Source organism: Xiphophorus maculatus, chromosome 6 (genome assembly GCF_002775205.1).
Source record: "Xiphophorus maculatus strain JP 163 A chromosome 6, X_maculatus-5.0-male, whole genome shotgun sequence".
Taxonomy (NCBI): domain Eukaryota; kingdom Metazoa; phylum Chordata; class Actinopteri; order Cyprinodontiformes; family Poeciliidae; genus Xiphophorus; species Xiphophorus maculatus.
This window is the reverse complement of record NC_036448.1, coordinates 11,866,929-11,888,404: the sequence shown is the minus strand read 5'-3', so window position 1 is coordinate 11,888,404 and position 21,476 is coordinate 11,866,929. Positions and strand designations below refer to the sequence as shown.

Sequence of the window (21,476 nt, the reverse complement as noted above, 5' to 3'; positions counted from 1 at the left end):
AGGTGCAGAGCATTATCCATTTTACATTTTTCTACCCTTAATAGAGTAGACCAGTTATGATAAGATGATAATAATCGGCTAATTAGTTGGCCTGTCTACAGCCAACACTGCAAACAAATATACTTCTTGGTCGTTTTTTAAAACACTTTACTCGAATGAAGATGATTGCATCCCTTTCTTTCCCACACTGTAGTTGCACATGCTTTTCTTGACTGGAAACATTTCCAAACAGAACGTTTGCCGCTCTAGTGAGTTAGTGAAAAGTGTAGGAACCTCTTTTAGGCAGCTGACTGACATTTAGCAGTATGTACAGCACAAGTGTAACCATAAAGAAGCCAAGAGTAGCTGCAGTTTTAGCTGGTCCGAGGACGAAACCTCGGACCAGCACTATAATCTGATTTGTTCAAATAAAAATTGTATCTGTGATAGGGCTGTTATAAAAGAATATTTTAGTAATCGAGTACTCTATAGAACATTTTTACGATTATCTGAGGAATCGGAAATCTTTCTCTCTTCCTTTCTCTGTCTTTCTTTCTCTCTCTCTCTTTCTCTCTGCCATTCCCATCGTTCACTCCAAAACTGTAACGACAAGATTCCGACGCCAAAAAAGTTGTCGTAGTCCAACCATCCCAAAGCTAAATTCAACAATCTCTATTTGTGTCCTGACAAAACGCTGCACATTTCAACGCCATGCTGCTAGCACTTCACAACAACTCTTAGGCGGAAGTAAGAGCACTACCCACCACAAATAATGATCCGGGTGGAACACGGTGAGCTGCATAATAACACATAATTTAACGAATCTTCAAGGCAGATAAATTTTACTTGAGGAATTTTAATAATCGAGGTACTCGAATCGTTCGAGGAATCGTTTCAGCCCTAATCTGTGAATGACTCTTTCCTCTGCCGCTATTCCTACCGGAGAGCAAAAAAGGGTTTTATAATGAGGGCAGTGGTTTATCGTGATAATGTAGATAAACATGTTCCCGACCAAATGCCTTATTGTTTGTCATTTGGATTAAAAAAGGTACTGAGCAGTTTTTAATGCCCACTATCCTGATCAGCAAAAAAATGTTCTGCCATTATTTTTGGATCATTTTATTCTCTTTTTTCAAATTGTCACTGTAGTTTTAAGTGATTTTACTATCTTAAATGTCATTTCACAATTAGACCCTCCTTTAAATGTCACCGAGTGAAACTATTCACAAATATGGGCAGATATAAACACACTTCTTTACGAGATCAACAAGTGTTTTTGTTGTTAATCTAGCCTGCTTAATGCTGAGTTGTTAAAATTTCCATACTGAAATTAGAGTTATTGTAGAATTATGACGCAAGTCCAATTGTTAAAGAATTTATTAATTTTTTTAATAAACGTTGCTCTCTAACACTCAAAAAGTTCATCTTGATGTATTATGATAAATTGCGTCAGATTGAATTTTATTGAATCAAAAAATAGGATTAGAGTAAATCTTGGTTGGCGAATTAATTTAATTGTATTTAATTGTTGCTTGCTGTTGATGTTGATGCATCTTCTTGGGTTGTTAGGGATGTGCGATGTATCGGCATTAACATCGGTATTGGTATGATGAGTAGAACAATACTTATTTCCATCTGGTTGCTGTTTGGATATGTATTTGTGATAATGGGGGTGTTTAACTGAAGCAGAGAAAGTTTTAAATCTAGAACATATCAGAAGTTGTTGGTGTTTTTTTTTTTGTTGCTATTTTTTGATTGAAGGTGCTTGCTGATAACACGCTAAAATGTCTAACGTGTAAGTTTTGCTTTGATTGACAGACAGAGCGGCAGTCAGACATAGAGAGGGGACGTGAAATTGCCTCCTTCATCTCTTATTCCGCTGGTGTCGTGTAGCTCACACTTGTCACTGCAATCTAGCTGCTTTTGGCACTATGGAGCCATTATTCTGTTCTACTGCTGATCCTGTCAAGATTCTCGCATCCCCCTCCCCCCCTTAGTTTTTTAATTAGACAACAAAACAAAAATATGAATATTCATAGGGCTCAGCCTCATTAATATGCACAATTATGCAAATACGAGTGCAATTAAACTTCAGATTTCCCCAAGAGATGCTGTGTTGCAGTATGAGAGGAGATTGAGAGCGAGGGGATGGGCAGAGATTTCTGCTCCACAAATCTTTTAACATCCCTTTCTTAAAGCTGCTCCGACCAGCAATGGCACATGCTAGCCATGTGAGTTTGAGACGGTGAGCCTTGTGCTAAGGTGAAGGTGTGGGCCTAACGTGTGAGAGTAAATGGGTTATGAATGAGTGTTGCCATGGAAAGCGTAAAGGAGTGGAGTGGGAGACCGAGGAATGTCGAGGATGATTCTGGAAGCCTCGTACTGGGTGTTAATTATTCAAACTTCCTACAGCTCAAATCCAGACTATGTGACAGCGCTGTCACAGTGCTGTCACGCTCTGTGAGCTTTGAAGTTCCTCAATGTAGGTTACATTAAGGAGCCTGAAAAACCTGTATCAAAGCAAGTCATCACTTTCTCAAGTGACACATTTGTTGCAAAACAGGGACATAAATCTGTGATCACAATTTTATTACCTTTTGGCTGACAGAGTTTTTTTGTCCAACAGGTGTAGTAGATGAGAGGAGAGGGTCCAGTCCGTGGGGACCAGGGGAGCAGACTAGTCCATCTTTCAACCAGGGAAGGGTATGATTTATTTTAGCCTCAGCCATAGAGTGCAGATGTTGTGTTATTCTTCATGTGCTGCATGATTTATTGCTTCATACTTCTTTTACGCACAGACTGCAACATTATGAAGTGCTCTAGATTTGACCACTTATGCATTACCAGTGTTGCCGATGATTAATACTGAGTTGTGACCTGCCTTCCTGGGCTTAAACAAGAGTGTAATTTGTTATTTTTCAATTATATACTGATTGAAAACAAAAAAAAACTTATTAGAATACTAGCAGGTGACTATGAAAGTATGGAGGAATATTACATTCGTGCTTAAAATTAAATTGTAAAATTCGGGGCTGCAACTAACGATTATTCTAGTAATCAATTATTCTATCAATTATTCAGACAATTAATTGCATAAAAAGATGATCACATTCTGTAAATGTTTCATTTAACCACTTATCCCTTTTTTATACAATATTAGAAATAACATTCAAATATGCAAATGAACAAATAAGTCAATGCATTTTTAAATAAAAAAATAAACATTTTATTGCCAATAGTGCAATAACACAGCTTTCTTTTAGTGTATGCTTGATCATTTGCAGATTCATTTATTAATTTTTGCATTAACCAATTCATAATTGTAAAATATCAAAAGGCGCTTCAGAGGATTTTTTTTTTTTTTACAGAATTTTAAAATGATCAAACTAAAACTATGCCACATAAGGAGTTCTAGGAACATATTTTCAAAGGATTTCAAAAAACATCTTAAATGCAAATATATATGTTGATGTATATTTGGCTTCCTGTTCTTTTGCAAATGTTCTTTCATTGAATCTGTATACTCCAGTTAACGATTAATCAAATACTAAATTCATTGACGATTATTTCAATAATCAATAAATCACAATGAATCCAAATAATCTTATAATTAATATATCATTTTGTTGCATTTTGATGTAAATGAACTGAAATCAAAGGATTCTTATTTTGATGCGAGTATGAATGAAGTGCTATTCCATCTCTTTCTCTTAGGTTTTCGAAGAGGGCCTTTACAGTGAGAGAGAAAGTCTGGCCTCTACCCCGGTATTTGGACCAGGCATTGGTGGTAAAAGACTTTAATTCAAACTGAGCTCTCGAAGCACAGACATCACCACTTTCAAATCATCCCTTCTATTTATTTATTTATTTTTTTGCAAATTGGTAACATTTTTTGTCAGTGTCGAACTAAGTGATGTGTTAACTGGCGCTCAGACTCGTACATCAATGGACAGTGTGACTGAACAGAACAACAAGCAGTTTGTTTTTCAGAGCAGCCATTCACAAGTCCGGCACTCGTGTGGCAGTTTAGGGCAGCGCATATTTCAGGATGAGGGGAGTAGGGTAAACGGGGAGGATGTGGAGGAGGTGTTTGTTTGTGTGTGTTCACAATGGGAGGGGTGGGGGTGTAGAGGGCACCCATGCACAAACAGGGCTCTCCCTGGGGATAACAGTGGACTATAGCTCTTCTCTGTTTAACTGTCAGTGGAGGGGGCAGAGTTTGAATACAATTGCCCCTGGAGCATTTGTAATGAGTCTATTTGGTTCGTTTAATTACTGCAGCATATACATTCACATTGCAAATGGGATGAAAGACAGGACAATGTGATTAGATACATAAAAGCTGCCTTTTAATAATACTCACGTCTTTTTCTTTATTTTAACAGGGAAAGCTGAACGAGGGTCATACTCATCATTTGGGACGCAGGTGAGTCGTTTTTGAGAGGCCAGTGAGCTTCTTTCAAAGAAATTAAAGTTGTACCAGCAACAATGTGACAAAGGGAAACTTGCAGATTAACACAAAAATAAATTAATGCAAGCATACCACTGTTGCAATTTATTTGTGGAAACAAATAGGGCTGAAATTATTAATCCGATTAATCGTGATTAAGCAATTAATCGTTGACGATTATTGAAATAATGCTCAACGAATTTAGTAACTGATTTAATTGTTAACTGGAATACAGACTCAAAAAGGCAATTTGCTGCAAAACAACATAGTCAATGCAGTAATTAAGCCAAAGATGTTAAAAATAAATATATACATTTTGCATCTGTGATTAAAAAAAGATCATTTGGACCAGACTCAGACTTTCCTCACCTTACTTGCTTAATTTGCTGTAGAATGGTCTTGATTTTAACTCCGAGTACTAATCTACTCTAACAATTAAAGCTGTTCTTCACGTCTAACTCCAGAAAACAACAGAACTCTCAGTTTATAATAACACATTTTTAAGATAGATACATATCTATGATAACCTTAATTTTCTCTACATGGACATGTTCATATTGCTGTTTTTGCCTCTCTTCTCTTTAAACCGTCTGTAGCCTGGTTTTATGCCAAGTGAGATACCCCTGCCCAGTCCTGATAGCCTCTCTCCGCCTTCTGCCAAGTCCAATTCCCAGTTTTATTCATCCTACGAGAGGAAGAGACCCGCACAGGACCTCACTGGTAAGAATGCAGACATACACATTTTTTTCTTTTCATCAGACATACGTTTTTCTCCACTGGTTTTTGTTTTACAAATGATGTCTCCATTCTGATCTATATTTACATCTGTGGGTTCCACCACTTCTCTTGTAAGTGTTAAAACGCGGTTTCGAGTTCTTACTTCTTATTAGGTAGAGAAAGTAGCATTACCTCCTTCTCAATACACAGAACTACACAACTTTTTCTGGTTGTGCAGGAATTATGAGGCTACACAAATGCTGACGGGTTTAAAAGGAAAACCTTTATTGCGTATTGTGTTTTGTCTTTAAATTTCAATCTTCTCATTTTTATAAAGTTTCCTTTTTGTCTTTTTTCCAGCAAACCCGCAGCCAAAAAAGATCCGTAAGGTTCCTCCTGGCCTGCCCTCCTCAGTAAGTAGACACTTCCAGAAACTCTTTCCCCTGTGCTACACCTCAGTCTGTAACGTTGATTCCAAGCATCCCAAAATGTTTGGTTTTTAAGCTGAATGAAAATTTTCATGTTTAGTTTTGCATCTGAAGTTCTTCCTCTGGCTCTCGGGCGGTATAATAGGAGCAGCGCGGGCCTTTTAGGTCGAACATCTGTGCTTCTTCAGCAGCAAAGTCAAAAGGCAACAGTGTGGCAAGCCACTTATTTACCCAGCCACTTATTTGCAGCATATATTTATAGTATGTTGTACTTGTGGGCCCTTGGCTTTGTGGCCACACTTCTTCCTTTCCAGTACAAAATCGCGGAGGAGATTTTGTACTGGAAGGGGTTGATGGTATTTGCTCCCTCTCTTTCTTTCCCTCCCTCCATGTTTCCCTCTATGGACACCCTGTTTCCTCATTTTTTTTCTTGCTTGCCACCCTTCCTCACACAGCCTCGCTCTCTCTCCTCTTCCACAACCATAAACAACAGCCCTCCCCCCCATCCCTCCATCCCAGCTGCCAGCGGAGTTGGCTGCTGTCCAGGATTTGGCAGATGGTTCAGTAATTAGGAGTGCATCTCCCTGTTCCTTCTTCTCCTCTTCATTCTCTTTCCTCTTCTTTTTTTCTCTGTTTAATCAAATTACAGAAGAAAACTTCAGTTCACTCTGACCAGAGTTTTACAGACATACTTGGTTTCTTGATTTGACAGAGTCTCATTTTGGACGGAGGTGGTACAGAACAATGTCTTCTTTATTCCATCTCAATATGAAGATTGCATTTGACTGGTCGAAACTTTGTTTGTTAAGGAGATTGAACTCCATGCCTGTTTTTAACAGCGTAACACGTTAAAATATTATGGGCTCGAAAAGGAGTCTGGCTGTACATTTTTTACTCTTTCATCTTTATTCAAATCTAAAGAAATGTTGTTTCAAAAAGTGTTCATCCAGATAGTATAATCCATGTTAGCCTGAGTAACAATTCAGCTTCAGAAGGAAATAGATTTCGATCATACACAGAGCTAAGCGTGTTGTAGTAAAAGCTTTAGGAGAAAGATTTTATGCAAGCTCAAAAAAGTGTATTTCCTTTGTAATCAAAAGTTTACACAATATCAAAAAATACGTTTTTATACTATCTAATAATAAATTATACTAAAGAGTCATTGCTGTGGCCCAGTTAGGATTACCAAAAGTGCTTATATGCGCTCAGTGCCTGAATAGTCAAGGAAAAAATATTTTTTGGAGTTTTTTTAAAATGGTTTTCTTAAAGACAGAACTGATATTATTCTGCCTTTAAGCAATCAGGGAAAACCCAGATTATAACATATTAGCTTTGTAAGCTTCTGACATGCTCATTCACAACATTTGAGTTAAATGAACACCTCAAAAACACAGGTACCTTGTGTGACATCAAGGATTAATAAAAGAAAAACATCAGCCAAGATGAGGAAGGGAATTGTGGAACTGCGTAAGTCTGATTCATTCTTAGCTACAATTCCCAAATATATGAAAGTGCAGTCTATTCAAACAATCACAAATAAGTCTAAATGCCATTTGAATGAACAGTCATCTTAATGATCAGGAAGGAGACGCCTGTGTCCCAGAAGAGAATGTGTTTTGGACTGAAAACTGAATCATCCTTAGAACAAAGGGGATGACCTTATGAAAATGCTTTCTGAAGATGGTGAAACAGTGTTATTTCCACTGTGAAACACCAACAAGGGCTGAAAGGCAACTCAGAGAGAAAGAAGCCATTGCTCAAAAAGCAACAAAAAAAGCAAGGTTACGATTTAAAAATGCACCAAAGGACAAAAACATAAATTTTTTCCAAGTTCTGCTTTCTGATGTAGCTAAAGTGGAACTATTGAACTGACCATCATGACCATGGTTACATTTGGGGGGAAAGGGCGATAAGCCTGGGTACACCATCCCCACGGTGGAGTATGGGGTGGCAACATCATGCTGTGGGGTGGCCTGCGACATGAGGAACTGGTGCACTTCATAAAATAGATGGCATCTTGAGGAAAGAAAATAATAGTGGAGAACTCCACTAACTCAGTAACTCCTTTACTGAGTTACTCCGGTTCTGTCACAAGGAATGGGACAAAATTCCAGCAAGTCGTTGTTATAAGCTTGTGAAAGGAGATCAAAACAGTTTGAACCATGTCAAACAGCTCAAAGGCAATTCCAGTACTTATTAGAAAAATGAATCTACTGTTGGTTTCATAGAAATTCACAAAAAGTCTCATTATTCTGGCATCCAGCAAATATAACTTATTTGGGCAATCTAAAAGAGAGAAACATTAGTCTGATTTAATATAAGTGAGGGGAAAAAAAGGGTAATTTGTCTTTTTGTACAGTGTATGTAAACATGTGGTTTGAGCTCACTGTGTCGTTCTGTCAGACTCGGTCATCATTTCACTTTTCTATTTGTAGGTTTACCCCACAGCCACAGGAGAGGATTTTAATCGGGACACCACTTGCTTCCCAGCCTCCAAAGCAGGAAATGTCTACCAATCAACGTTCTACATGCAAGGTCAGTTGAAACAATATTTTCCTCTGGAGTCTCTCCTAGTTCTTTGTGTTTAGATAAAAAGTTTAGTCTGGCAAAGACAACAATTTCCTGGAATTTTCCTTTGAAGCCAGCACAGCTGGGAGAGTCGGTTCCTTTACTGTGATATGTCCAGTTGAGCCGTAGGTGCTGTGGTTGTAGGCTACTGACAGCCCCGCGGGTCAAATAATGAATCATGGTTGAATAAAGTCATCACGCTAATGTGACACGGCTCATATGTGGCCTTCATTGTCTTCTCTCCTGTGTCTGGTTATGGCTCTGCCTTATTTTCCCTGTTTCTCTGCTGGATTCCCCCTGACAGATGCCCACCCGCCCTCTGATCCTTGGGGCTCTGCCGGGTCGATGATTCAGCCTGGATATTCTGCCGTGTTGGGGAACTCCCCCCATCTGGGCCAGCACGGTCCATTCACTGCCATCAACCCTCAAGACAGAATGGTGTGTTCAGTTTTTTTCCCCCCTTAATTTTTGTTAAAATCACCTTTTTTTTTTTTTTTATCACTAAAGCTTCTGCGTCCTTAACGCTGTATGTGATGTTCTCTTTTAAGAAGCGGCATCCCCTTCCCCTCTCACCCCAAAACTACCCCCTGCATGGCAGTGAAGTGAACGGAGCTCATCCCACCAGCTTCCACGCAGGATCCAGCAGCTTCGGAGTTCCCAGCCACACACCCCCCATCGCTGGCACTGAAACGATTATGGGTAAATCAATTGTGTACCATTTCAGCTTCAAATGTCAAAGTAATTTTGTTTTTAATATATTTATATAGGTACTGAATTAAGTGTCAGAACCCTTTATTATTTTTACATTTTATAACATTGTGACTGGAAGATTTCATGTAATTTATTTAGATTTTATGATTGACCAACACAAAATAATGCATAACTTTGAAGTGTAATTTGAATGGATCACCTTTCATTACAATTTCAGCTGAAAACTTGACTTGCAATTTACAGCAACACGTGGGGAAGAGGCAGTAGCGCTTTAATCTACATCCCAATCTCCAGTCTCAAGTTTTTTAAGCTCCTTTCACACAACCACGGTGGTGGCAGAATCATGCTGTGGAGATGCTTTTCTTTCTTTTTTTTTTCAGTCTGCAGCCCAAAGAGCTGAAATGTACTCTGATCATATGCCGTCATTTTTTTTTCTTACTTATAAAAACAAAGTATATACCAACTAAAGACAGTATGGGAGAACAAGAAGAAAAATAAAGCAAAAATCACTTGTGCACACTAGTACTAGTACATGTGTGTTATTTAGGACACAGGGGGGCAGAAAGACAAATCAAAACAGGATACAAACATACAAAAACATAAAAGCAGAAGTAGGTTGATTAATCCAGCACCTTTACAAAATCTGTCCGCAGAGGGAAAGGTTTTTTTTTTTCTTTAACAGGGACGGGGGAGATTAGAGGTTGAAAAAGACTTGAGACTCCTTCAGTAGGATAATGACCCTAAAATGTCTGAGCTGTGATGAAAACGGTTTAAATTAAAACATGTTCAAGCGTTAGAGTGGCCTAGTCAACATCCAGACCTAAATCCACTTGAGCTCTCCATCCACTCTAATTGACCGTGTTCTATTATGCAAAGAAGGATACGGGAAAATGCCAGCATCTAGACGTAGAAAAGGGATTGAAACATTTTCTAAAGCATTTAAATACATTGGCATGCCACTCTTTTATAAGGTTTTATTTGCTAAACCACAAAAAGACAACAAAAGCAAATTATGTGTTTTTTTTTTCATCCATTTCACAGTTATGCTGTTTTTTCACACTACTACAACCTAAAATTTCCACATAATACATTTAAGTCTGTGGTTAGCATATGACAAAATGTGAAAAAGTTCAACAGGTATGAATGCTTTTGCAAGACACTCTACACCGGACCAATTAAAATCTTCTGCTTTTATTTATGAAGCAAATCGGGGTGCTGTACCAGGAAGTTCAGGTGATGAGATTGGAAAAGCCCTGGCATCAGTAAGTAGCTGTAGAGTACATATTTATAATCAAGTAATACTGTTATTGACATAGGACTCTACAGATTATGTGTTGTTTTCTGAGGCAACATAAACAGAAGTAATAAGCATTTTTATTTTGAGTGAAAATCAGAACTTCTTTGTTCAGATTTATCCTTCAGACCCCAACAGTAACGCTTTCCCTCCATCGCCGTCTACTCCCTCCGGCTCACCACAGGCTGTATCAGGTGAGTGAAAAACATACAATCTGAAGAAGGAGCTCCATATGTTGGGTGTAAAATGGACTGAAAACATGTCAAGTTAAAGTTTTACGTTTATGTGACAATTAAAGACTGTTCCAAATGTATCTAATACATCGACCATGTGCAAAGTTAGAAGCTTATAAGTAAAGTCTGAACTTAGCAACTATGCAACAAAAACTACTACTGAAACAAATCATCTTATTGGAGATTTATTTAATGTAAATAAATCAAATTAAAATAGCAAAGTAGTAAACTATGTATTTTTTAAATATCAGAAATTCATGCTATGAGTCTAAATTATTCTAAAAACCCCCGCAACTTTTACAGCAGAAAAGCTGCATTTCTCTTGATTTCACGTTTATTTAAAGCTACTCCACCCACAGCGTAACTTTCATGTACGCTCACCAGCTTGATATAGCTTACGAGAGAGGAAGGGAAAATACAGTAAAAATAAAAACAAGGTGGGGTCACTTCCCTTTTTTTCTCTTCAATCAATCCAAGCATTAACTCATGACACCCTATGTGTATAAAGTACCGTCACAAGACTGGAGGCGTAACAAAGTAGTGAAATTATGCGGAGCTAATTAAGAAAATAATTTGAACTATTGCCTGAAAAACACAAAGTCATATTTACAAATGTGTTTTAGGTTTACAGAAATAACCATTAAGCCACATTAATTCTAGAAATTAATGTGTTGAATTAAATTTTTTTATCAATAACAAAAAGTGGCATACTGCAAAATCGAATCACTTGATAACAAGTGAGAACTTCTCTGAAGTAGTTGTTTTCCTTGCTCAGTTTTCAGAACGTGTTGGAAAGCAGTTTATTTATTTATTTGTTTGGCATCTTGGGGGAGTTTGCCACAGTTCATCCGTACATTTCGACAGTTTCTGCGTGTAATCCTGTAATAAGAGCTTTATGCTTTTCATACCATCTGTAGCTCGACCTTTTGTTCTTCTGGTGGCTGAAATCACAGTTTGTAATCCCCGTTTGGATCATTTTCAATCTGCACATTGACAAATTTGGAAACGGTCTCACCAAATCTGCCTTTGCCAATGCGTTCCTCAGTGCTGCATTGTTGTTTCAGACAGTAGTCAATCAAAACAGCCTTCTGTTCAAGGCGAGCGTTTCAGTTTTTGACTTGCTAGACCAAAGCACCCACTGTCAGCTTGGCTTTGTTTCCACGTCAGAAGAATGTTTTCTCTCTTGTGAGACCAGACGTCTCCAGACTGTAGGTGGGTGTACCAGGGTCCTGGCAGTGTCTGGACGTTCTGAGCTGATGGCTACCTGCCACAATCTGGGACTTCTGAGGCCGATTACGCGCATTTGCTTTCTTCAGTTTTCGTTACTGCTGGTCCGAACTTCACCTGCTTCTTTCCACCTCTGAACAAGAGCTCACACAGCACATCTGCAAACATCTGTCACAAAGTTTCTGCCTGTTTCTTCAGGTTGACTAACATAGTCCTGATTTCTACCCTCGGTCTTTGTGTGATATTCTAGATAAAAGAAGCCGACTGTAAAATCTAAAACTAGCTAGCTCTCCTTAGTCTGATCGAATATAAAACTTCTGCTTATTGTGTGCATGAACACATTTCAGGGTTTTTACACAGTCTGGAAAAATGTGGAACATGACTCATGCTTTTTTTTCTTATACTGGGTAAAGATGGAAAAAGTAGAGTATGGGAAGATCTGTGTGTTTCAAGACTTTATTCCCATACCTCCTGTTTAAAAGTTGTCTCTATTCCTCCATTTGTCTGCTATTTATCCCTTTTAATTTGATCCTATTTCCCACAATTTTTTTCATTGTTCTGTCTTAGTTTCTGTTTGTTCTTACTTTTTTTTATACTGCTTTCTGCATCGTTTTCCTCCTTCTGTCCTTACTTTTTCTTTTTTCCTTTAACTCCTATCTTCCTTTCTTGTTCCTTTATCTTTCCTCTCTTCTGTCCTGTCATTCATTCTTTTATTCCTTCTTTCCTGTCTTTCTTCTTTTATTTTCCTTCTAATCATATGAAACACTATGAATTTCATTGTTGCTGAAAATGTGCTGTACAGATAAAATTGCCTTGCTTCTTTACTTTAAAAGCAAATCATTCCATTAATAAATCTCCTACCTGTCTTATAAATACTCGTCTGTTCTGTAGGAATGAACCTTCTTACCCTTTTTGTTTTTCTTTTTCAAGGTTGTGCATCACAGTGGACTCGGTCCTCAGGCCAGGCCACCCCTTCACCTAACTTTGAGGGAGGAATTCAGTCCATGGTGAGTCACTTTGTGTGACGTTTAACGTAAAAACAGGGCGATTACATAAATGACGCTTAATCTTACGTGTGTTATCCTTCTCCCCGAATCCCAGCAGAGTAAACTGGAGGACCGTCTGGAAGAAGCCATCAATGTCCTTCAGCGGCACGCCAGCGGACAGGGAGGGCCGGGACTTGCAGAAATGAACAGCCTGTTGTCGGCTGGCTTAGGGATCGCACCGGGTTTCAACAGTGCAGCTCTCGGATTGGCCAGTCGTCTGCAAGGACTGGTGAGATTCAGGAAGAGGGTGAAAATGCTATACACAGCATACCATTCGTTGAGGGGGTCGTGTTGGCCAGATCACTTGTTTGTCTGCTTTGAAGCCAGCACTAACAGGAACAACTGTTTTAAAGGTTTCCAGCCACCTTGAGGATTCAGTTGGTCTGCCCTCTGGTGGAGGAGTTTTGCATCACGGCCCTGCATCTGTTCATTCAGGCTCTCAGCCAGGTGGTTTTACAGGTAGGTTTTTCTGCTCTCATTGCAATCTTTATTTTTCGTCACAAATAAGTAAAAGTTTAGCACCTTGTTTGCTGTGTGTGTGCAGGCCTGCCTGGAAGCGGGAATCGTTTTGGTGGCACAGCTATCAAGCGAGAAGAGAGAGAGGACGATGAGAATTGCTCAATTACAGACAAGTCAGAGGACGACAGAAAAGATCTGAAGGCTCGTCTTCGAACAAGGTGTCCAAATCATAACTGCACCATAATGTTTAATATAATTTATATAGAATTAGAATATTTGCAGTAGCAGAATTAGAAAAATAGTTATATGCTAGACGACTCTTCAGGCATAATGTTGATAATATGACAGAAATCAGAGCGTTTTACCAGCTAATTCAATTTCTGTTATGTGATTAAAAACAAGCCATTGTTTAGAGGTGCTTTTTATTGTGGTAGTCCCTTAAACGTGTAGCACAAATTAGGAAAATTACTTAGCAAGGTACAGCTCTGGTTATAAGTTTATATACACTTTTTAGAGGCATGACTGTCATAAACATTTTGGGCCTTTAATAATATTTTAACCATTTTTTTTCAAGTAAGAAAATAACTAGTGATTTTTGAAGCCTGGAATTGGCTTCACGAGGTTGAGTTTATTGCAGATAAAGGACTAATCTCCAAATTCTTCCGCTTCACTTCAGCTCACAAGCAAGTTAAACAAGACAGTTATGTGAAACACATCCTGGACAAACAGGCTAACACTGAGCTGATGGTCCTGGCTTCAGGCCTACTGAAAAATGATACACTACAATTTAAAGCTAGATCTGTTCCAGGGAGCCAACCAATTTCAGTGAATTTTGCCACGAACAATGGTCAAATGTCCAACCAGAAATACGCAAGGACTGATGACTACAAAAAGTGTGTGGTTTCTCTGCAGCTTACTGAAGGCCAAAAGTGAAAATATCAGTCAGGGTGAATGTTTTAGCCTCTTTGCATGATTTTTTGGCAAATGTACATTGTACAATCGTTAGAACCTGATAAAAGTCCAGTTCAGATAAACCAATAAAAGCCCAAAATGATGACAGTCATCCCTGTGATAAGTGGATACAAACACCTGACAACTGTATATGGGATCCTTGCCCAAATGAGCTATACCCATATTATTGTCTCCTTCCCTCCTTATCTGCCACCAACTCATCAGTAGTCTGGATGATGAGGATGACGACGAAGATCTGCCGGTGGAGATAAAGGCCGAGCGGGAGAAAGCACGGAGGTTGGCGAACAACGCCCGCGAGCGGCTGCGCGTGCGGGACATCAATGAGGCTTTTAAGGAGCTGGGTCGCATGTGTCAGCTCCACCTCAGCTATGAGAAACCCCAAACCAAATTGATCATTCTGCAACAGGCCGTTACAGTTATACTCAACCTGGAGCAGCAAGTTCGAGGTCAGTGGGTGTCCAGAGAGAAAGGATGCGGAGGGGGAGGGGCCTCTTTCCAAATTAAAACTCACACACAGCTTGAGCTTCTCCTACATTGATCTGCCTTGTTTGCAAAAGAATCAGAACTAATTCTAAGCTATTTGGATTTTTATAGCTCTGGAGTCTAAAATGTCCTAAAAGCAAAAAGAGGATTATAAAATATAAAGCTGTGTCACAGTTTTAAGACGTGGCCATTCTCCTGTTCACCCTGAAGGTTTCCATTTTCTCATAACGGGTCTGTCATTGCTTTTAATTCACTACGCTGCCTCGCTCACAGCTTACTGTCTGTCTGCTTCATGTTTTTTGGCTTTAGTAATTGCTTTTTATGCTTTCATCTAGTCATTTCTTTCACAATCGCTTGTTATGCTTGACTTGAACAACTGTGATTTTAATTTAATGTCTTTTTTTTTATAACCTTTACCAAATTAGACTTAGTTGCCTCAAAGCCGAGCTGTATGCTGTGAATTAACATTCCTTCATGTTTAGACTCTTTGTTCTGCACGCTTCAGCCTTTTGAACATTAAACCTCTCCTTCTTTCTAACCCTTTACGTTTTTGCTTTACCTCCTCTCACTTTCCGTTTGCAGACGGCAACAAAGACTGACGTCTTTCTCGCATTGAGATGAATGAATACATCACCTGTATTAAATACATCGCAGGTGATGTATTTAATACAGTTAGCCTGCTTTAGCTCTTTCTGTGTATTGCATTTGGCAGATGGTGTTGCTTCCTGTCTTTCTCATAACTCGGTGTCCATATCTTCCCCCAATTTCCCCCCGATCCCTTCCATTCTGGACCCTAATGACCCAGCTTAAAGCTCAGGACTTGTGTTTAGGTATCACTTCATCTTGATTACGCCCTGCTCTCAAACTGCTCAAAATTGCACCCAAAAAGAAAGTAGATGTCCATAAATGTTTCAGTGGACTTATGGTGCATCTCCACGGAGGTCTTCTTTAACAGTTTCAGGTTTTTCTCTAGAGCTTAGAAGCATTTTGACCTGCACATATTAATTCACTTCCAAGTACAAAACAGGGTGAAAACTCTTCATTAAAGTTACAAATTTAGATTGTTCAAGCATATTTCAGGAGGGATGTGATTTAGGATTGTTCACCAGTGTTGTGGGTGGGGAAAAAAATTAATTGCCAAGCACTGCTAGATGAAAATCACTCCACTCCTCCCTCCCCCACCCCTTACTTCTCCTCCCGGCTGCAGCCTCGTCTCTTTGACCGACGAGAACCTGACTGCGGAGGAGAAGGAGCAGAGGGAGCGTGATCGCCGCCTAGCTAACAATGCCAGGGAGAGAGTGCGAGTTCGCGACATAAACGAAGCCTTCAGAGAGCTGGGCAGGATGTGTCAGGTCCACCTGCAGAGCGACAAGGCCCAGACCAAGCTCATCATCCTGCAGCAGGCTGTCCAGGTCATCCTGAGCCTGGAGAAGCAGGTGCGAGGTAGGTCAGCCGAGTGCAAGCAGGTGTGATCCACTTAGACAGCTGGATTTCTCTCGCTAGAGCTGGACTCGTACGACTTTGTCTCCACTGACCGCTTGGTGTTCATATGGCTCTTCTCTGCGGCTCTCTGGCAGTACATGAAGATAGGAGAACAGGAGAACGTTTAAGGAAGTAAATCTCTGCTTTCTGCCAAATGCTTGCACAGCTCACCTCACTTTCCATCCCTTTGACTTGCTTACCCTCTCGCAAAGTGTTTAAAAGCTCACTTTGCTGTTTCAGTACCTGGAGATGAATATTCGTTTGACGTTTGCTTTCTGTTTATCTTTTTAGAGCGTAATTTAAACCCAAAAGCCGCCTGCCTCAAGAGGCGAGAGGAGGAGAAAGTTTCAGGGCTGGAGCACCAGCTGCAGCTGGGCGGGGGTCACCCTTCTCTAGGAGGGGACGGGCATAACCCCAGGAGCCATATGTAAAACTCAGGTACGTCTGCCAAAGCTTCACTACTGTCTTTAAAAGTCTGAAAACAAAAAGAAAAAGAGCGACTGTAGAAAAACACTTGAGTTTGCATTCTTTTATTGCATGTGCTGTAATCTGGACTAATCTGAGTTCCATTCATTCAGAAATAAAAACTGGGACCATTTCACAGCTTCTTTTGGCCTCTACCACCCTTGCGATATGGGTTTTAAAGTTAATCTGAGCTTCAGTCAGAGGAGACTGTATGTTCAAAATGAAAAGGGGATTGTTTTCTGAAATATAATAGAGGCGTGTGGGTCTTTTGGCTCCATTTTATAATTTGATCTCCTAAATACTTTGGTACATCTACACCTTAAACTGGTATTGAACTCTGTCAGTAAAACATAAAGTGTGAGGACGAACAGTTGTGCTTTAAAACCTTCAGTGTCACATGTGTGCAGGGTCTCAACACCATTGTAGGGCTGCAACTAACAACTATTTTAGTAATTAGTCTATCGATTATGCTGACGATTACTCAATAACTAGTGTAAACAAAACTGGCACATTCTCCAAATTGTTCAATTAACCACTTAAGTCTTAAGTTTTATACAATATTGGAAATACATTAAGAGATGTAAATAAACAATTCAATTCAATAATAAAAAAATAAACCTTAACAAAAATGCCTCCAGTGAATTTGAATTAGGTGAAGCTAAAGCTATGCCGCTTTTTGGAGTTACGGGTTAAACATATTTAGAGACAAAGATGTTTTTATCTTAAATGCAAAATGTTTACATTTTTTGTAAAGTTGTGGCTTAATTACTGCTCTGAATTAGCCTGGCCATTGCCTCCCTGTGCAACTCCAGTCAAAAACAGATCTCCCTTACAGCAAAGTCTGTTTTTTTCCCCAGATTCTCTCTTGTCCATTTTTGACGGGTCCAATCAGCGAACAAAAGGAGAGAAGTTGTAAACGATGATGTTGAATCTCTGCGCCGTTTTAGAACTGTAGTCTGCCTGTAGTTTTAGCAATGGCAGCGGAGGAAGTGAATGTAGCCATTCAGCGCCAAATATTGCATTAACTGGCCCATTAAATACGTCACGGACAAACATCAGTGATTGGGTCAAATTTAAAACTTAAAATTGATCTAAGCCTATTTGCAGTGGGATTCGTGATTATTTGAGAGAATTTTTATCCCTACTTATTGCTGTTTTTCTCTTGAATGTTAACTGTCTTCCCTCCTTTCTCTTCCAGTCCCTGTTGATTGTCCAGCCCTACGAACAAACATGTGGCCTTATCGATCGTTGTCGTCCATCTCTGTGTGTGATAATCACGCAAACACCTCATTACTGACAAAATAGGTGGCCACATTCCTGACGATGAGAACAATTACAAGAAGCACACGGAATACAGTGAAAGAATACAACTTTATTGACTTTTACATGACCGCACTTAGAACTGAACACACAGCTTTTGGAGACAGTGGATAATGGACAACAAAATGCTCTTATGATAATGTTTGGAGGTTTTTCAGGACATTGTCAAAAATTGCTTTACACATCTGGAGCAAAACCTGTTTGGATCAAAAAACACTTTTGGATTAATTGCTCTGAGTGAAGTTGAGCTTTTTCTTGTTGAGTAGTTATTGGCATTCCCGTCAAAAAGAGGTCTTACATGCTTCACAAGTTGAGAGGGGTGATTTATACACCTGACGATTGAACAAAAATCTGTTTAATCACGCCTTTATCACACCTCATGTGTAGTGTTTGGTCACGATGGCTGAACTACAGAAAAATGAAGAGACTCTGCCTTGCAACAGCATTCAAACCCTGTGAACTTCTTCACATTTTGTCACTTTGGAACCACATTGTTTTGTTGAGATTTTACGTGAGACTAAAGGAAATTGGAATTTTTTCCAAGAAATATGCAGAGGTGGGTAGAGTTGCCAAAAATTCTTCTCAAGCATGACTTCAATAGTTTTTTTACTTAAGTTGAAGTAAAAAGTAGTCAACCAAATTTGGTAATTTGGTAAAAAGACTAGTTGGGTACTGAGTACTTTAATAATAATGTTATATCTAATTTAAGTTGTGAAAGGATTTAATAACCATACAGAAAAAAAACAAAAAACGTGACGGATTTATTTTTAATAATAAAGTAAACAAAATTAAGAAAAGTCAATCATATTACTACAAAATAACAAATTTTGTAGTAATATTTTTCTGCCTGTATTTCTTCCAGGCAGAAAGAAATACAGTATTTCAAATCTCAGTTTTCCACAACCTTACATTTTTGAAACAAATAGTTGATGATATATTACAGCTGGTAATGTATGGACCCTTTCAATAAATTTATTAGATTTTTTTCCCCACGTTATTCAGTAACCCACAATAGATACAGACTCATGTGTTCGAGCCTTTATTTATGTTAATTATGGTGATTTTTTCTTACAGCTGATGAAAACACGACATTTTAGATTAGAATATTACATCCGAGCAATAAAAACAATAACACAGACTTAATGAATTTTCATAATCTGACAAACGAGCCTTATCGCAACACACTATCTAATTTATTAAATATGACTCTATACATGTTAGACCAGTGAAAAGTACTTCTAGTGACAATACCAACCTACATGTGGAGGCTGACTGCTTTGCTATTTTCCTTTGTAAATCAACTATTTGCACTACTAACATTGCTATTCTATAAAATCCAAAAACAATTCCCTGAAGTTTGTGATTGCCGAGTGACAAAATGGGGAACAAGTTCAAGGGGACTAAATACTTTTCCAGGGCATTGTACCTGATTTGTCAGAAAAACTGGCTTCTTTTTCTGTTGCTGTTTCGGACTCTTTTTCTGAACTTTATTTCAGTGGCTGAGAAGGTTGCCAGAGTCGCTGACTGTGCACTGGGACTTTGGGTTACTTTTGTTTTCTTGGCCCAGAACTGTGGAGCCCAGAATCTTTAATCTCTTTAAGTCATGTACATCTGTTAGTCACTGCCATGCAAGTGGAATGGAAAGACTGCCAGAGAGAGGCCCACCACAGACGCAAACACACGGAGGTTGATGTAGGTTTGGTTTAGACGTCGGACCCAAGCGTCCTTCATCACTCTAATGCCAGCCGCATCATCCTGCACACATCATAACCTACATGAGGTCACTGTTACGACATGGTGAACTCATTTAAGTCTCAGAGCAGCTTGTGTTGTGATTAATAACATTTTGCTTGTAGACAATTTGCTAAGTATTGAAAGGGATCATGAGTGTTAACCTGCTACCTTTTAAGACAATTTCTTCTTTTGCCATTGACTGACATGTTTTGGTTGCTCTTGTGTTGAGCGTTGGGTGTTCTCAACACCACCGCTCCCGCCCCCTTATTGAACAATTATGAGGCCTGTTATAAGGATCTTCCTGTTGTAGAGTTCATACTATATCTTTGTTTTTGTATTTTATTTTTTACGTTGTAATATAGTTGTTTTGTTCGGAATGCTCTTTCCTTTTTGTTTACGTTGTTTTAATGTAAGACAACTAAGTTTAGATTCCACGAACAAAGTGAGTTGTTTCTTTTTTTTTACTTTGGTGCCAGGTGCTTGGAGATGTTAGCGAAGACAAATTATCCCTCTGTTACATCACATGTTGTGATATTGGTCCATTTTTTTTAAGTATACGCTTGTTTGAAATCACCAAACCTTGTTGGCGAGGTGTAATTTGCAAAGGTTTTGTTTATTTTTTTTTATTTTGAACAAGAAATGACTGATTTCTTTCTTTTGCACAACTCCCTCTTCCCTAATATTCAGCTTTACAATGAGCTTGTTGATTAATGTGATGCAGTGGTTGGGGGGCTGCAACAAAATTCAGTTCATTATGAAAAGAAATCCTCAAATAGATAAAAAAAAAAAAAAAGTGGCCTTAGCCATTTTCCTGACTTCAGGAGCTTGGATAATGGTTACTCACCAGTGCCTCATTGCATCCCAGTGGATGATGTTACTTTCAAGGTTTTATAACTCGTATCTTCTTGCAATAAAAATTAATACTTTAGTAACATCTGTCATGTGAGGTATTACACTTGACACTGACTTTGGTGTGTAATGAGATGTTACCTGACTAGTAACATAATCTACAACTTTGAAGCTGAAAATTGTATCGAAATCTCTCCTCTTTCACGTTCTGATGTTGCTAAGATTTTTGCCTTAGACCTGGCATGTGCATTGATGTTTGTGTACAGCTGCAAGATGTACCCATGTCAACTTTATCACTGGAAGCCGACACTGACAGGGAACAGTATTTGTCATGTTGTCACTCATCCCGCCCTGTGGACGAGCCTCTTTTACTCAAACATTTCCCAAGGGAAAAAAAAAAGACTTTGTATAATTTGGAAAACCATTTTAAAGATTTTCTTTTGTCAGTGGATATTTCTGTAGTAACCTTGTCTCAAAATGTACAATTGATATGTTTGTTAACAGACCCCGTCTGTCCTCAGTGAACAATGACCTGCCACAGATTTCTGTCTTCTCATATTTGGGGACATTATCTACGTAGGCTATGTCCTCAAAGTGCCTCCAGTTTCCTATTTTTTATATATAAAGTAGATATTGAGAGCTGTTGTGTATATAACAGTGATGTAGCAATAAATGTGCCATTTTTAATAACATCTGTTCTCTCTGTTGTTATTGAGACTTTTAAATTCTAAGAAGAAATTCATTTTTACCCAAAGGAACAGGATCTTTTTTGATTTACATACACATCACTTAAAACTGTTCAATTAGGTTTTTTTTGTTAGTCCTGGCAATTAAACTGAATTGAATTCTGTAGAAAGTGTATAATAATAATAATAATTCTTTATTTAATCAGGTAAACCCCATTGAGATCTAGATCTCATTTCCAAGAGGGACCTGAAACAAACTTCACTCCATGTCAGGGAATTGAACCCCAGTCTCCCACGTGACAGGCGGGGATACTCACCACTATACTAACGAGAAATCTAGTGTAGACCATTCTCTATATTTACATATTCATAT

General features: G+C 38.8%; 1 protein-coding gene across 7 annotated transcripts in view; it reads left to right on the top strand.

The window, feature by feature from the left end:
• The window catches only part of LOC102217582 (transcription factor E2-alpha-like), a 29,671-nt gene extending 8,562 nt beyond the window's left edge, over positions 1-21,109 (top strand). Inside the window, exons 4-21 of one of the 7 annotated variants that reach the window (XM_023335408.1) lie at positions 2,606-2,682; positions 3,694-3,766; positions 4,365-4,405; positions 5,026-5,149; positions 5,507-5,559; positions 8,010-8,109; positions 8,447-8,580; positions 8,691-8,841; positions 10,057-10,115; positions 10,263-10,341; positions 12,538-12,614; positions 12,709-12,882; positions 13,007-13,112; positions 13,198-13,330; positions 14,292-14,360; positions 15,775-16,010; positions 16,341-16,487; positions 17,713-21,109. In XM_023335408.1, coding sequence (XP_023191176.1) covers positions 2,606-2,682; positions 3,694-3,766; positions 4,365-4,405; positions 5,026-5,149; positions 5,507-5,559; positions 8,010-8,109; positions 8,447-8,580; positions 8,691-8,841; positions 10,057-10,115; positions 10,263-10,341; positions 12,538-12,614; positions 12,709-12,882; positions 13,007-13,112; positions 13,198-13,330; positions 14,292-14,360; positions 15,775-16,010; positions 16,341-16,480 — 1,826 coding nt within the window. In that variant the 3' untranslated portion in view covers positions 16,481-16,487; positions 17,713-21,109. Of the gene's footprint in view, positions 1-2,605; positions 2,683-3,693; positions 3,767-4,364; positions 4,406-5,025; positions 5,150-5,506; positions 5,560-8,009; positions 8,110-8,446; positions 8,581-8,690; positions 8,842-10,056; positions 10,116-10,262; positions 10,342-12,537; positions 12,615-12,708; positions 12,883-13,006; positions 13,113-13,197; positions 13,331-14,288; positions 14,531-15,774; positions 16,011-16,340; positions 16,488-17,712 lie in introns of all 7 variants that reach the window. The other 6 variants (XM_023335409.1, XM_023335407.1, XM_023335405.1 and 3 more) reach the window with 6 other exon arrangements.
• The last annotated feature ends 367 nt before the right edge of the window (positions 21,110-21,476 follow it).